Genomic DNA, 14217 nt, shown 5'->3' with positions numbered 1-14217 from the left:
GTTTCCAGAACTGTGCTTTTCACCAGTCCAGGATATTTCAGGTAATTCTATGTTAGTGATAACACAGCGTACTGTGATGCTTCATCCACCGTTTGGCTATACATCACGAATCCAAGTGACAATTACAGGTTTTGAATATGAGGTGCATGTACTGATGAAGAAATGGGAATCTGGTGTATTTCAATCAGTTTTCGATGTCCAAGAACTGTGTGAGAAATTTTGTAGAGATCCTTGTTACAAGTTTTGTCCTGGTATAGATCCACTGCACTACAAGCAACATTACTATGGAGCAATGCGCTTTGATATTTTAAGCGTTAGACAAACCAAGGAGCCATTTGCCCGTGTTGACTCATTCAATTGCAAATTGTGGTTTAAATTGGCCAGTAATGCTACCAGCAATGAGAAAAGCTCTAGTGAGGTGCAGTGCTCTGCCTGTAAGAGACTTGTGACTGATTTAAATTGTCAAAGGCGTCGCACCTTACAAGAGAGCCCCAGTAGAAAGCTGAAAAGACAGTCGTCGTCATCACGTGCCAGACTATCCTACATGTCTCCTGCTAGTCAACAAAGGAGAAAGTCAAATGCACAAAGTGAGAGATCAAACATGATAAGGAAGTTGGAAAAGTACAATGAATCTGATGTAACATTGAATGATGAACAACATGAAGAGATGTGTACTCTTGTAGAAAGGATTGGTAATGGTGATTTAGATGAGATTTTTCTTGAAGGGAGTGAGCATGGTGTGGGTGACCTTATGAAGGAGATCTGGTATACAGACAGTAAACGTCAGCAACAGCAGTTTCTGCATGACCAATCCAAGAATGGTAATTTCTATATTATTCTGTTGCACTGTTAATTATTCTGCTCTGTTTTTTCTTCAGCTACGGGTGCTCGCGGCAACAGATGGAGTATGATTACCATCAGAATTGGTAAGCCACTGCAGGATTCAATAGGTTATATAGACTGTTCTTGTATGCAGTAAATAAATAATAAATTATGCATGCAAGGAAGGTTGGTGGCAGAAATTAGGAGTTTGATAAACTCAAATTTACAAAAAAAAATTTTGTTATTTTGTAGCCTTGGCAGTATATACCAGAAGCAGTGCAGCTTACGATGCACTGAAAGGATTTGGGATCTTGCAACTGCCATCAAAGGCCACATTGCAGGCTTATACTGGAGCATTCATGCATGAGCCAGGAGCAAGGAGTGAGTGTATTGAAACTCAAGTTGCCCGTTATGTCCTTTTTAAAGAGCAATGCAGAGAAACTGGTAGACAAGAACCGAGATCAGATGGTGCGCTTATATTTGACGAAGTAAAGGTAGCATGCCAGCTGATGTGGAATTCCCGCAGTCACCAGTTGATGGGTCTTGCAATGACCCACAAAGAGTTGCCTTCCCTTAATGATATTTATCGACTGCTGAAGGAACCTGAAGCTGTGCAGCAAACATCCTACATTTTACAATTTCTTTGGCGTGACCTGACTAGTGAATTTGACATTGTTGGGCCCTATTTCACTAGCCCATCAACAGTGGACAACAAATTTGTTATGGCATGCATCATGGAGACAATCTACCTGTTCCAATTTCACGAACTTAAAACTAGTTTATTAGTTTGTGATGGTGCATCTCCAAATGTTTCAGTCATCAAAAGAAACCATGGACATGCTGGAGTGTACTCAGTAACAGAAGGTGAAGACGACATTTTTAAAGTAGAGCCATGGATGGTGAACCCATGGAACCCGCCACATCGAATATTTTGGCTGATCTGTCCATCACATCAGGTAAGCTATTGTATTGCCTAATGGTAATAATTATTTGATATTTTTTAGCTGAAGAACATGATTAATGCCTTGTTCTCTTCAAAAACAAGTGGCACAAAACATTTTCAACGTGTCGGTAAACCTAAGTTTGGATGGGATACTATTGATGACTTATATAAGCGAGAAATTGGTCGAGCTCAACTCAACTGTGCAAGGATGGTACCAAGGCTGAAGGAAACACATTGTCTTCGAGATGCATGGACAAAATTGAATGTGCTACCAGCGAAGATAATGCAGGTAAGTTATGGTGTTATTTTTTGATTGTAGAATGTACAGTGGTATTTTATTAGCAAGAACAAGTGTTGGGAGAGCTGCATTGGTATATACATCAAGACAACACTACACCAGAGGAATCAGCGAAAACTTCAGAAACACTTAAATACTTGGAAGCTTGTCATCATTTATTCGAGTGTGGCTTTCTTAGCCATGAAAGGGTCCAAAGCCTAAACTGTGATGTCATAAAGAACATTAATAAAGGTTACCACTATTTTTCTGGGTGGCTCACTGATCTCCTTGAGCATGGTATGTGATCTACAGTATGTCAAACTACAACATGATTGTATATACTTACATCAACAGATCCACAGTTTCCACATACCAGCAACACACAGAAGGAGTTTCTATCTTGGCAAAGTATGCGAATAGGATGGCATTGTGTACACTGTTGTTAATTATGTTTCTTTTGTTTATGTAGCGTGGGACCTTTTACGGATAGATGTTTACAGTTTTAATGCTTTTGTGAAATGGTTCTTAGAGACATATCCAACGTATTTCATCTCCCCACTCCGTATATCTGGTTCTGCTGTTGAGAGTCTATTCAGCCAGTATAAATATAGTGCTGGAGGGAAGTTGGATGCAGTTAATTATGTAACGTCGAGGTGTTCCCATTTGGTAAAACAGTGTACTACCAGTCATCAGGCAGGAAAAGGTTATAGGGACCAATCTATTGGTACATTGGAACTACCATTAATAAAACACAAGTATGGAAAGAAAGAACAACAACAATAACAAGTGTTTCTTACTAATGTATGTATTAAACATAATCAAGAATTTAAGTACCTAATTTAGTGCTTAATTTTGTATGCTGAGTTAATAAGGTGCTCCTCAGGTTGACATCTACAGTTGACGCTAGTCCCTTCTTAGTAGCTAATTGTTGTTTCGTAGATGAGATGAACTCCTGGATTCTGGTATTGCATAGTTTCCTTGTAAATTCTTCACAGACGCCCTCAACGGTTCCTTCACTGAAGACATCAAGATTTGGTATCTTCTGTGATAACGCATTTTTGAATGATTGTTCAATGTTACGGTCAGCTTTGATAGTGTCATGAGCAACCTGAGTTAAAAAAACAACATATAACATTGTTGTGTATTCATGTGGTGGCTTTCCTTAGTATGCTTAAATGTAGTACAATTTACCTTGATCAATTCATCTCCATGTTCATTTAGCCCCTTCAAGTTGACCACTTCTTTTAGAATACTATCAACTTCACAGAGGTACAGTATGAAGACTGGGTCAGGAAAATACATAAATCCTCTGTCACGATACTGTAAGTACCCAGGAATGCAAGATTTATCCTTAACGTTCATGGCTTGCAAAATAGTGATCTTCTGAGAAAGACTATCTTTGCAGTTATCTGAGCAGTGCTTGATATCTTTATACAAACCATGTAGCATGCTACAAAGTGTTGCTCCCCCAAAGAGGTAATAAACGCCATCATCATCTGCTTCTATTGTAATGGTTTCAGGCTGCAGAAACTTCTGCTGAAACCGAGCAACATGATCCAGTAAAAAATGATAGACTGTAGATGATATGGTCATCATAACTTTGTTACAGCGTGGAACAGGAACACCATTAGCTTTTGCAAACCCCAACCATGTGTTTCTAAGTGCACTTACTTCATGTCCCGACAATTCATGATAATCAATATCTTGTAAAGAATGCTCTTCACTGAGAAGAAAAACGCTGCAATATTTAAACCAGTCAATTTGGAATTGTAAGTAAGCATCCTGTTGTTTCTTGCTGGAGACATACATTGCTGCAAAGTAACGCTGGTGATGAATCATCAAACCGTGCAGCGGCTGTTCGGTTGAGCACACAACTTCTGTAAACTCTATCAACAACATATTACCTTCAAAAGTTGCTTTTAACTTGACAACAATTTCACAGCGTAGAATCTTGTCATCGATTTTCTGTAGTGATTGCAACAAGCTATCTCTGTCAGATTTTTTCATCGCCTTTGTTTTGCTCTTCTTGGTCTTCTTCCTTTCGACAACAGTTTGTTTGTCATGCATTGGTGTTACTGTCTTCGTCTTCTTCGCTGCGCGCTGTTTAGAACAACCAGTTACCCCATTCCCGTCACTCGACTCGGTACCCTGAGTTTTTGTAAGCCTTCGTCGTTTTTTTGCTGGTGAAGCTGTTCGTGACTGCTGCTGCTCTTTGTCGTGAGCTTTCCTGCCTTTCCCGGTACCTCTTCCTCGACCTCGTCCACCACCACGTGCCATTTTGTACACAAGATTATGGGCGCGCGTAAAAGGAGCACGCCCGGTATCTTTCACGCGGCGCAAGTAATTAGTCAGCAATCAACAGTCGGTAGCATGGCATTTGATCGAGGCCATAGGACTTTACGGGCTCATTTTTCACTGGGTATAGCGAAGTTCGATACTCTCCTCTTATTATAAACTCTTGATATCGCGGAAAGTCAAATTTCGGGGAAGTTACAAGTGTTTTAATGGTTTCGTGTTGTTTAAAGACTAATCACAACATACTGTATACTAAAGACCTAAAGGGGTAAGCTTCGTTATAAAGTGGTTAACTCGTGTCTTCTGTAATGTGGACATGTCTACATTCAAATACGTGCCGAAACGCTTGGGAATGCACTGTAAGACTAGTTCTCACCTTTAAGTAACATTTTCCAACTTGTAGAGCGGCAAGGATACCAAAACGTCTTCATTTGACTGCTGCTTCTGACAACACTTCAATTTGTGGTAATCATCATGTGAGCATTGATTTATTCCCACAATTGATTTTGGTCTGAGCTTGTATAAAACAAACAGACGGTAGTACCACTACCTCATCCACATCAAGGCCATACTTGCTTTGATGAAAGTGGCTTGCTCTTTTATAAGTGCAACCACTTTCCCGGGATACATTTCAATGTACACCGGTGTACGTTTAGTTGTCTCCCTGTGTTGAGGTATACATGGTAAATGTATCCTTTGGGATTTCTTTGATCTGAGGTGTGAAAGTGTTATACCGCTTCTTATTGTTGTACTGTGATTTAATATTGTGCACTACTCCAACTTGTTTCAGTACTTTTTATCAATGTGCTATTATGGTCCCTACTCTACTTTGAAATTCCAATTTTAAAAAATATATAATTTTATGCAGTCATTTATAATTCATACTCAAAAAAATGTCATCATCGTGTCCAGTGATGGCTTAGCTACACAAAGAGGTTTCTCTTTTCCAAGTTATGTCAATGGGCATGAAATCTCCACCAGATTTAGCTTTTTGTGACATCTCGTGTGTTGTTGATTGGATTGGAGGATTAGTGAAGAGGACAATGTGGAGAAATATTCAATCTGAAAAATCACAATACTATAGCACTGAAGTATGTGGCACTGTTTACAAGCTTTGTCCAAATATTCAAGCTCTCCGAAATTGATTGCATTCAGGGTTGATACCAAGTAAGAGGTAGTGATGGCTTTGCTGCATACAGTACATGGAGGGCCTAAGTACTTTTAAAAAAAATTCTGTATCAACTTATTTGAAGCGTTTTTTGATTGCATGAAGGCCCAGTTTATCTTATCAATACTGCCAAGGCACTGTGAGGGGTTGTTTTCTGTTAATATATATTTAAAAAAAATTTTTTTTTACAAACCTCCATGATCCCTAATATAGCAAGTATAAGGATACATTACGATTAGGCTTTTTAAGTTCGATTGGGGATCATAGAGAAACAAGGGAGGTCACCTACACTGTATACCTGCAGATATACTAGTGGACATATAATCCCTACCTCAGTCTATACCCATGACTGAATTAGGGATTAATTGTCCACTAGTACATGTATATCAGCACGTGTAGGCAACCTCCCTTGTTTCCCTACTCTTTTTTTTCTACGATTCCTAATCGAACTTAAATTCCTAATTTTTCTTTATACTTGTTTGTTAACTTTTTTGTAACATTATTATGACTGATAAATGCACACATACTGCATTAAAAGAAAGGATGGCACCAGAGATAATGTTTTCATCTGAACGTGCACCCTAGCTATCTATTACTGACTTGAAAGTAAAGTGGCCATTACACTTCGCTTTCAGCTATGTTCACCCTGTTACACAGTGCTACAAATAAAGGACTAGTAGGAGAAGCACCTCTGCAATCAATCCAGTCACCACAAAAAAATGTGGATGATTCACGTGCCCCAACTATCAATTACTGAAGTGGCCATTACGCTTTGCTTTTAGCTACAGTATGTTCAGCCCATTTCACAGCATTACAAACGAAGAACAGTAAGAGAAGAGCTTCTGTAGTCACCATGAAAAATACAGATGATTCTTGTGTACAAACAAAGGGAAGCCATCACGCTACTGCAAATCAATACCTTGGGTTGTCAGCAAAAAGAAAGTGGGACACAAAGGAGGGCAAAGGTAAGTTCATGATGCGTGCACTGTACATAAATGTATGGTGGTATACCAAAAGGCACATCTTGGGATAAAGCGACATTGAGCTGTGAAAAAATCAAGCCTGTAGCCTTAACTGTTATTTGGGATCTGCAATACGTATCGATATGGCAATATATCGATACAACAAATACATGTACATGCAAGTATCACAATACAATACAGTACTTAGAAAGTATCGATAAATCAAATTTTTTTAGTAGAACAGTCAGTGATTACTCAATTACTGTAACAGTGATCTCCTTCTTACAGATACTCATATGGAAAGCCTCTCTATTATGTACCTGTGCTATAAAGTTCAGCATTATGAGAAGCCATACAAATCCGCCTGTATAAGTGCTGTTATGGCTAAATTTTCTTACCCAGGTCTTCTGAAAACAGTAACTGTTACACCTTAAATATAAAGAACTGCACAACTAAACAATCTGTTGTACCAACCATCTTGACAACTCATCTAAACACGGAGTAATCCAGACAAGCCTTTGTGGGAGCATGCATTGTGTTTGTGGTATTTATTTATTTATTAATGCTTTACAGATCAAATAACACAAGTACAGAACATTAGACAAATCAAAAAGGGAAATTACATGATCTGAGGGTCAGCTAGCCACCAGTGCCAGCTGCCTTAAATTAATTAACTACTTAGCTACTTATTTACAACTAAACTTTACTTACATACAGTACAACTACAAAATATTAAAGTTACATGAGTGGGGAAGCTTACTACAGTTCCTACAAGGACATAAAAAATGCAAAGTACAATTACTGTTAGTGTCAAAAGTCTTTGTAAAATAATTCCATGAAAAAATAATAATTTTATGTTTGATAGTAGGGAGGGAAAGGGATAAGTCAATGATAGGTAATGCATTCCACAATCTAGGGATTCTGTAAAAATAGGAATTTGCTGTAATGACATTGTCAGAATTTCTGTGGCATAACTTGCTGTTGGATGATCTGGTACGACTGTTGTTGAAGCAAACATGGTCGGATACAGTATGTTGAAGCTACTAGTAGGGGAGTTCAAAGATTTTATTAGAAAAAGAACATCATGTAATTCTAACACATACATCAAAGGTAAAAGCTTCAGATGAAACAATCTTGCTTTGTAATCCATAGTATAGTTATTCAGTATAAATTTAGTTGCACGGCGCTGGACTTGCTCTAACAACAAAATGTCCTTCATAAGATGGGGTCGCCATAAGGCAGAACAATATAAAAACTTGGATCTCACTAGAGTCAGATATAGTGTTTTTCTAGCTTGAATAGAGAAGGTGTTCTTAAAAGTTCGGCGGAGTAGGCCAAAGGACTTATATAAGCCTTAGCCACTGTAGAATCAATATGACTGGCCCAAGACAAATTTTTGGAGAAAACTATTCCGAGGTCACGATGTTCTGTGACATTAGATAGTTGAACACCATTAATGAAATAGTTTGTGTCGTGTAATGTGACCTTGAAATGTAAAACGACACACTTCTTAATACTGAAAGAGAGGTCATTATCAAGACTCCATCCATATAGGGAGTTTAAATCATTCTGAAGTTGGTTGGAGTCAGTGATACAATGGATTGCCTTAAGGTCGTCAGCAAACTTAAAGATTGTGGAATTCTCAACTTTATCACACAGATCGTTAACATAGATTATGAACAGCAATGGTCCCAAGATGCTACCCTGAGGTACACTAGATTTAACAGGTAGAGAGCAAGATAAACTATTATTGACCAAAACACGTTGACTACGGTCAGACAAATAGGACCGTAGCCATGACCACACATCACCTGTGACGCCAGCAGACCATAACTTCAACAACAGTTTAGTATGTGAAACACTGTCAAAAGCTTTGCTGAAGTCAAGGTAAATACTATCAGTTTGTTTCTTGTCAGAACATAGATCATCAAAATATAGTAACAACTGTTGCAAAGTAGATTTGTTTTTACAGAATCCAAATTGATGGCGTGATAGTCTGAATAGAAATCAAGAAGTTTGTTATGTACTAGTCGCTCTAAAACTTTAGATACATTGCATAGTAATGAAATAGGCCGATAGTTTTTTGACAGAAGATTTACCACCCGACTTGTAAACAGGTATTATGTTGTGGCATTTCCAGTCACTGGGAATGACACCATTTGCCAAAGACAGAGAAAATAGATGATGTAGAGGTGCAGTCAATGAATCAGCACAGCTATTTAGGACTTTAGGTCCAATATTGTCTGGACCAACAGCTTTAGAAGTCTGTAAAGATCTTAACTCTTCAAATATGTCTTGGAAACTGAGAGTAATATCAGGGATAGCACTGGATGGAATGGACACCTCTTCTAAATTTGGTAAAGGGGTGGCAGCATCAGTAAAAACGGAGTAGAAATATTGGTTAAACAGTTCAGCCTTATCCTTATCTGACACAGCTTTTACAGAATCATTGACTAAAATTGAGGGAAGGGATCCAAACTTGGTGATACTTTTGATATAACGAAAAAGTCTTGGGTTCTTAGATTGTGCGTAACTGTTAATCAGTTCTTTCTCATAAGTTTCCTTTGCATTATATAACTCTTATTGGGTGAGCTCTTCAAGTTGGATCAAATGTTGTAGGGAGGCAAGAGTAAAATGATGACGTAATTTTTTACGAAGAGTACGGAGACATTTAAGATGATGTCTAATTGTTGGAGAAAACCAGTTGGGATACAGAGTGGGTTTTAGTTTGATTTTAGGAATGAACAAGTCCATGCCACTAAGTAATAGTTCCTTTAATATAGCCCAGGCACTGTTGAAGTCAGTAGTATTGTAGTAAGCTGTTAAGTCACAAGTAGAAATGAACTGATTCAAACTGATGTAGTCACCTTTAGAATAATCGAACACATATCTTGCTGACTTATGGATGGTATGAGAAGAACTGTAAGAAAATGAAAATGTAATTGGGTAGTGATCAGATGAAATACCAAATGAATTGGAAGAATGAATAAAGAGATTACTAATGTCACTTTCGCAATTGGTGAAAATTAAGTCAAGTATATTACCACAAATGTAGGAAGGTTGATCCACAAGTTGGGATAAGTTAAACTGGAATGCCAGATCACAAAGTTGATTTGAAAAAGTTGACGATCTAGACAGGGTAGCCCAGTTAATGCCAGGTACATTAAAATCCCCCATAAGGATAAGTTTAGATGAAACGGCAATGACACTTTGAAGATATTTGATTAAACTTTGTTTGTACTCAGAGCTAGAGTTTGGGGAATTGTAGACTAAACAAACTGTAACAGGATTATTTAACCCAAGTGAAACTGTGAGTAGTTCCAGGTCTTTGGGAGAGTTGACAAGCTGGCTGGGTATGGTATTCTTTACAGCTAGGAGAACTCCTCCCCCTCTAGTGTCTCTATCCACACGATAAATAGAGTAGTTAACTGGTAGAATTTCATTATCAAGTGTAGCATTTGTAAGCCACGTTTCAGTTAGTCCAATGATGTCATGATCAGAAGTGTAAACGAAGTTCTGAAATGTACTGTAGTAAGCTTGTTAGACAAACTACGACAGTTGTATAGACAAAGTTGGAGATGTGTGCCTAGTCAGTTATTGTTAGTATTGACATTTGAAGGTGAAATAGGAATATTAGTAGGCACTACTGCAGGAGAAGGATCAGCATGGACAAGCACAGAGTTTGAAACATATCCATGCTTTTTTCCTTTAACAAAAATGGACCCAGATCTGATTTTAGTATCGATTTTGTTAACACCTGACTGCATAAGAGACCATCTTTCCTTTAATAGGATAGCTTCTTTCTGTTTTTCTTCAGGAGACATGTCAGGCTTGATAATAATACTTTTGTCTTCAATGGATGCTCGATTAGAAAGAACTGAGATAACATCAATTGCCCGATTAAGTTTAAGCAGAAGGGGTCTTGGACGACCTTGGTCTTTCTTGTATTTTCCTAGTCTGAGACAGTCTCTCATGGAGTTGGCATTAATGTCTTCATCGACCTTGGATAACACAGAATGACCTTTCTCAATATCATGTTTTACTCTTTCAGGTCGAGATGTTCCATTAGGGCATTCCTCAATACCATAGATGACTAGGTTGAATTTTCTGTCACTAGTTAGTGATGAGGTTGGAGTAGAATGCTGAGTAGTGACAACAGTTGACTTGCTATTAGAAACTTGTCTTGTAGGTGCACCTGGAGCATCAGCAACAGGCACAGCTGATGATTGTTGTGACGTTGAAGGGTTAATTAAAGAGGAAAGCTCGGAAACGAGCTGTTTTAGCTTAGCTATCTCACTGTTTTGCATTGTACAGTGCAGTGGAGACAGTAATATGGTGAGTCCGAATCAGCAGCTTTAGTAAACTGATCTTTAGTTAAACCTGCAGATTTCCTATGCACATATTTTTGGCACTCACCTTCACAGAAGATCGATTCCTGACCTGACTTGAGGCTGGGCTCACAAACAGGACAAAGAGAATTCTGACCTTTGTTTTTCTTCGCAGCAGCGGTAGTATCCGTGGGTAGTGGTCTTTTCTTAGATCTGGTGTTAGCCATTACGAATCAATATTGTATCAAACGAAGGAAGAATGTTAAAGATGAAAAAATCGCTAAAGCTATTCCCACAATTTTTTTTTTATTTAATTTTTTTTTTAGTAGCTAATTGTCTGGGTAGTGTAATAGAGGCAGGTATCTAGGTAGAGATGTTACAAACTCTCTGTTTTTTCTCCATACTAAAACAATCATTTCAGAATTAACACACTAGCTAATTGTCACATCAGTGTAATGCTGTAGTTTTTATTGACATTCACTGAATAAAGAAATTTGTATACACAGTGAATGTAGGATTGGTGTCAGCTCTATTAAGGTACAAATAAATTCGATATTGTTACAACTATAAGCTACTATGCTAGCTACACTGTAGTACCTAGCCATCACCACTTCATTATAGTATCGTGATACAGTATCGTATTGAACAGTTTATTGATGGTGATACGTGATACACAAAATGCACCGTATCGCAGAACACTAGCTGTTATCGAGTTATGCTTGCCTGAAGGCATCAGGCACAGTTAGTCAGTAGAAAATTCCATTGAACAATTTAAAAAAAAAATTATAACGGGTCGTACTGAAGGCACTTTTGGGCTTGGTTATACCTAACCAATACTGCCAAGGCACCAGGATGGTATTGTGAAGCTGGTTTTTGGGTGATATTCTTGCCCAAGCCTCCATGATACTAATATACAGTACTGCCGTACTGTATGACACATACATATCTGTTTGTTGTGTACATGTGCATAATTTTATATACCTACATAAATGCATGTTGCTTATAACTTTTTTCTTATATGTTCTCTTATAGTGCTCCTTGTTGGATGTTTTGATTCGTTACTGGCTGGTCACAGCATTTGAGGAGACTGCTCCTGATCGTGAAATGCATACTAATCTATTCTTCACAGATTTTTGCTCCACGTTTGGACTAGACTCCTCGGAAAAAGCGGTGAAGGATAAGATTTATACTTCTATTATTTGTAATATTGGTGACCTTATAGAAAATGGAGCCTTTACAAAAGTTAACACTTTCCGGCGAGCTGTTCGTGGCCTTACCAAACGTGTGCAGAGCTCAGCTAAACTCTATGATGCTCATTTAGAGCGCTCATCACGTGGTGAATTTACAGTTGAATGGAAAGTTCCTTATGATGAAATGTACCATGAATTGAGGATGACAAGACCTGCAGGACGAATACTGTACCCTCCTGTTCCATTACCATCATCAGCTAGTAAAAGAACTGCCAAGGATAGTTCACGTGCTGCATCAATGGGTACATCTTCATCATCAAGTAAATCTAACAAGGAAAGTACAAAAGAATCCATTCAGTCTACAATTGACTATCTAACTAATTATCGGCATCAGCAAGATCCAAGGCATCGACAGCAACCTGAACAACCTTCTACTAGTTTGCTATCCCCACCAAGATCAAAGAAATATTTTAAGACAGAGCCCATTACAGATCACGAGGAGCAAGCCAGTAGTAGTGCTGTTGTTACGAAGTATGATAATGTTAGTGAGTTGGATTCTGAGCTGTTGTACAACTCACATAGTTTAGCATCAGTGATACGCAAATGCCAACATGATATACAAGATGAGTCAAATACAGGCCAGCCAGTAACCCCCCGAACCAACCATTGGGAGTTTTGTACCCCATTGCCAGAATTTCTTTCTTTGTTTACAAAAGGAACTCCTACCACAGCCCGTCTAGTTGTCACTGATGTGATGAGATTTATTCCTGACTGGAGTTTTGATCCAGATGTGTGCGGTCCTATCAATGAATCTTGTCCAGAAGCTTTTGATGCTGTTGTGTTTGATGGCTGTGGATATATCAAAATTGTTCTCCATACAAGCTGCAATTTTCTTGTACAGAAACACATCTTATATCCTGGGTGTTTTGTTAAGGTCAGTGAAATGGCTATGGTATGTAAAGGAAATCAGCCATTTGTGGTGGCAGGTGATGTAGATGTCCTCGAAACAAGCCTGACTATGCAGCAACTGGATTTTATTGCTAGAGTAAGAGAGAAGCCAGAATACAAGAAGATTGTTAGGAAGCCAGCTCTAACTTACAGAGAATATTACGTGTCATTGTGGACAAATGAAGATCCCCCTGAACCAGGTTACTGGAATTTACTGTGCACAGGACGGGTGGTCAAGTCCTGCAACATGGATCTACTGAGTAACATAGCTAAGATACTGGAGAAGTTTGATTCTGAGCATGGCTCTGAGACACTACATCGTAGCATAGCCGGTCGCATCTTATCCAAATCACGGATGATCCACTTTGCCAAGGTTGTTAGTTCTATGACCACTTCTTTTCCGTTTCAATTCTACGTTGAGATTGCTGATGCCACTGCCAATATTATCCTTGTTTTCTGGGGTCTTAATGCTCTCCAGTGGTTTGATAAGATTGAAGTAGGAGATGTTATTGCAGCTGAGGGCTTCACAGTGCGGAAGGTCAATCCTAACCTGTCCCAAAACTGGAGACGAAACTGTCACAGGGGCAGAGGTGCTCAAGAATTGGAATTCAGTCTGTCCTATTCATCTCCACTGAAGAAGATTGTGTCAGCTAGGGAGATTGACGACTTACACCTACCGCAGGTTGCTTACAGTTTTGTGAGCCATGCAGATCTCAAAGAGTCCCCAGATGATATGATATTTGATGTGTTTGGAATTATTGTCTACACAGGTAGAGTGGAGCGTGTAAAGAAGAAGAAGCCTAAGAAGGCTGCCTTGTCTACAGAAACACAAGCTCCAAATGTCAGTGCCTGTATTTACTGGCAGTATCGGTGGATTGGTTTGGTGGATGGCTCTGGTCCAAGACCTTATTTTTTGAAACTTTTCTCATGTTGCAAACAAGAGTTTCATACCCTACAACCTGGCCAGTTTCTGGTTTGTACCAATGTTGTTGTAAAAAGTGATGCTATAAACTCACGGACACCGCGAAATGTGTATGTCACTTCTACTGTTGAATCACAGGTAAAGAGGTACTATCATTGCATCATTTGATCTGTTTGTTTTGTGTAAACTTTATATCCACAGATGTACCTCTACTTTCACTGTAATAAGTGACTGTATGTGATTTTTTTGTGACATACTTAAGGTTATTTTTTCTGATTTTGAATACAAATGCACATGAATAGTAGAGATACTTTCTGGGTTGTTTTTGTTTGCTTTAATTTGAGCACAGACATAATTGCTGA

At 38.6% G+C, this 14217-nt stretch overlaps 2 protein-coding genes and 1 long non-coding RNA gene across 3 annotated transcripts in view; all 3 read left to right on the top strand.

Annotated features, from left to right (window-relative positions):
* The window catches only part of LOC136255321 (uncharacterized), a 51706-nt gene that overhangs the window by 16614 nt on the left and 20875 nt on the right, over nt 1-14217 (top strand). The window contains exon 3 of the mRNA XM_066048058.1: nt 11828-13993. Coding sequence (XP_065904130.1) covers nt 11828-13993 — 2166 coding nt within the window. The remainder of the gene's footprint in view (nt 1-11827; nt 13994-14217) is intronic.
* On the top strand, nt 808-1544 carry LOC136256677 (uncharacterized). Its single transcript, XR_010701598.1, has 3 exons — nt 808-821; nt 879-926; nt 1075-1544. It is a non-coding gene; the product is annotated as an uncharacterized lncRNA (long non-coding RNA).
* Nucleotides 1557-2880, top strand: LOC136256447 (uncharacterized). The gene is made up of 5 exons (XM_066049405.1): nt 1557-1778; nt 1827-2054; nt 2108-2339; nt 2397-2450; nt 2512-2880. The coding sequence occupies exons 1-5, from the start codon at nt 1557-1559 to the stop codon at nt 2823-2825; spliced, it is 1050 nt and encodes a 349-aa protein (XP_065905477.1). The 3' UTR covers nt 2826-2880.

Source organism: Dysidea avara, chromosome 5 (genome assembly GCF_963678975.1).
Source record: "Dysidea avara chromosome 5, odDysAvar1.4, whole genome shotgun sequence".
Classification (NCBI taxonomy): Eukaryota; Metazoa; Porifera; class Demospongiae; order Dictyoceratida; family Dysideidae; genus Dysidea; species Dysidea avara.
The sequence above is the reverse complement of the archived record's forward strand: the minus strand, read 5'-3'. Positions and strand labels throughout refer to the sequence as shown.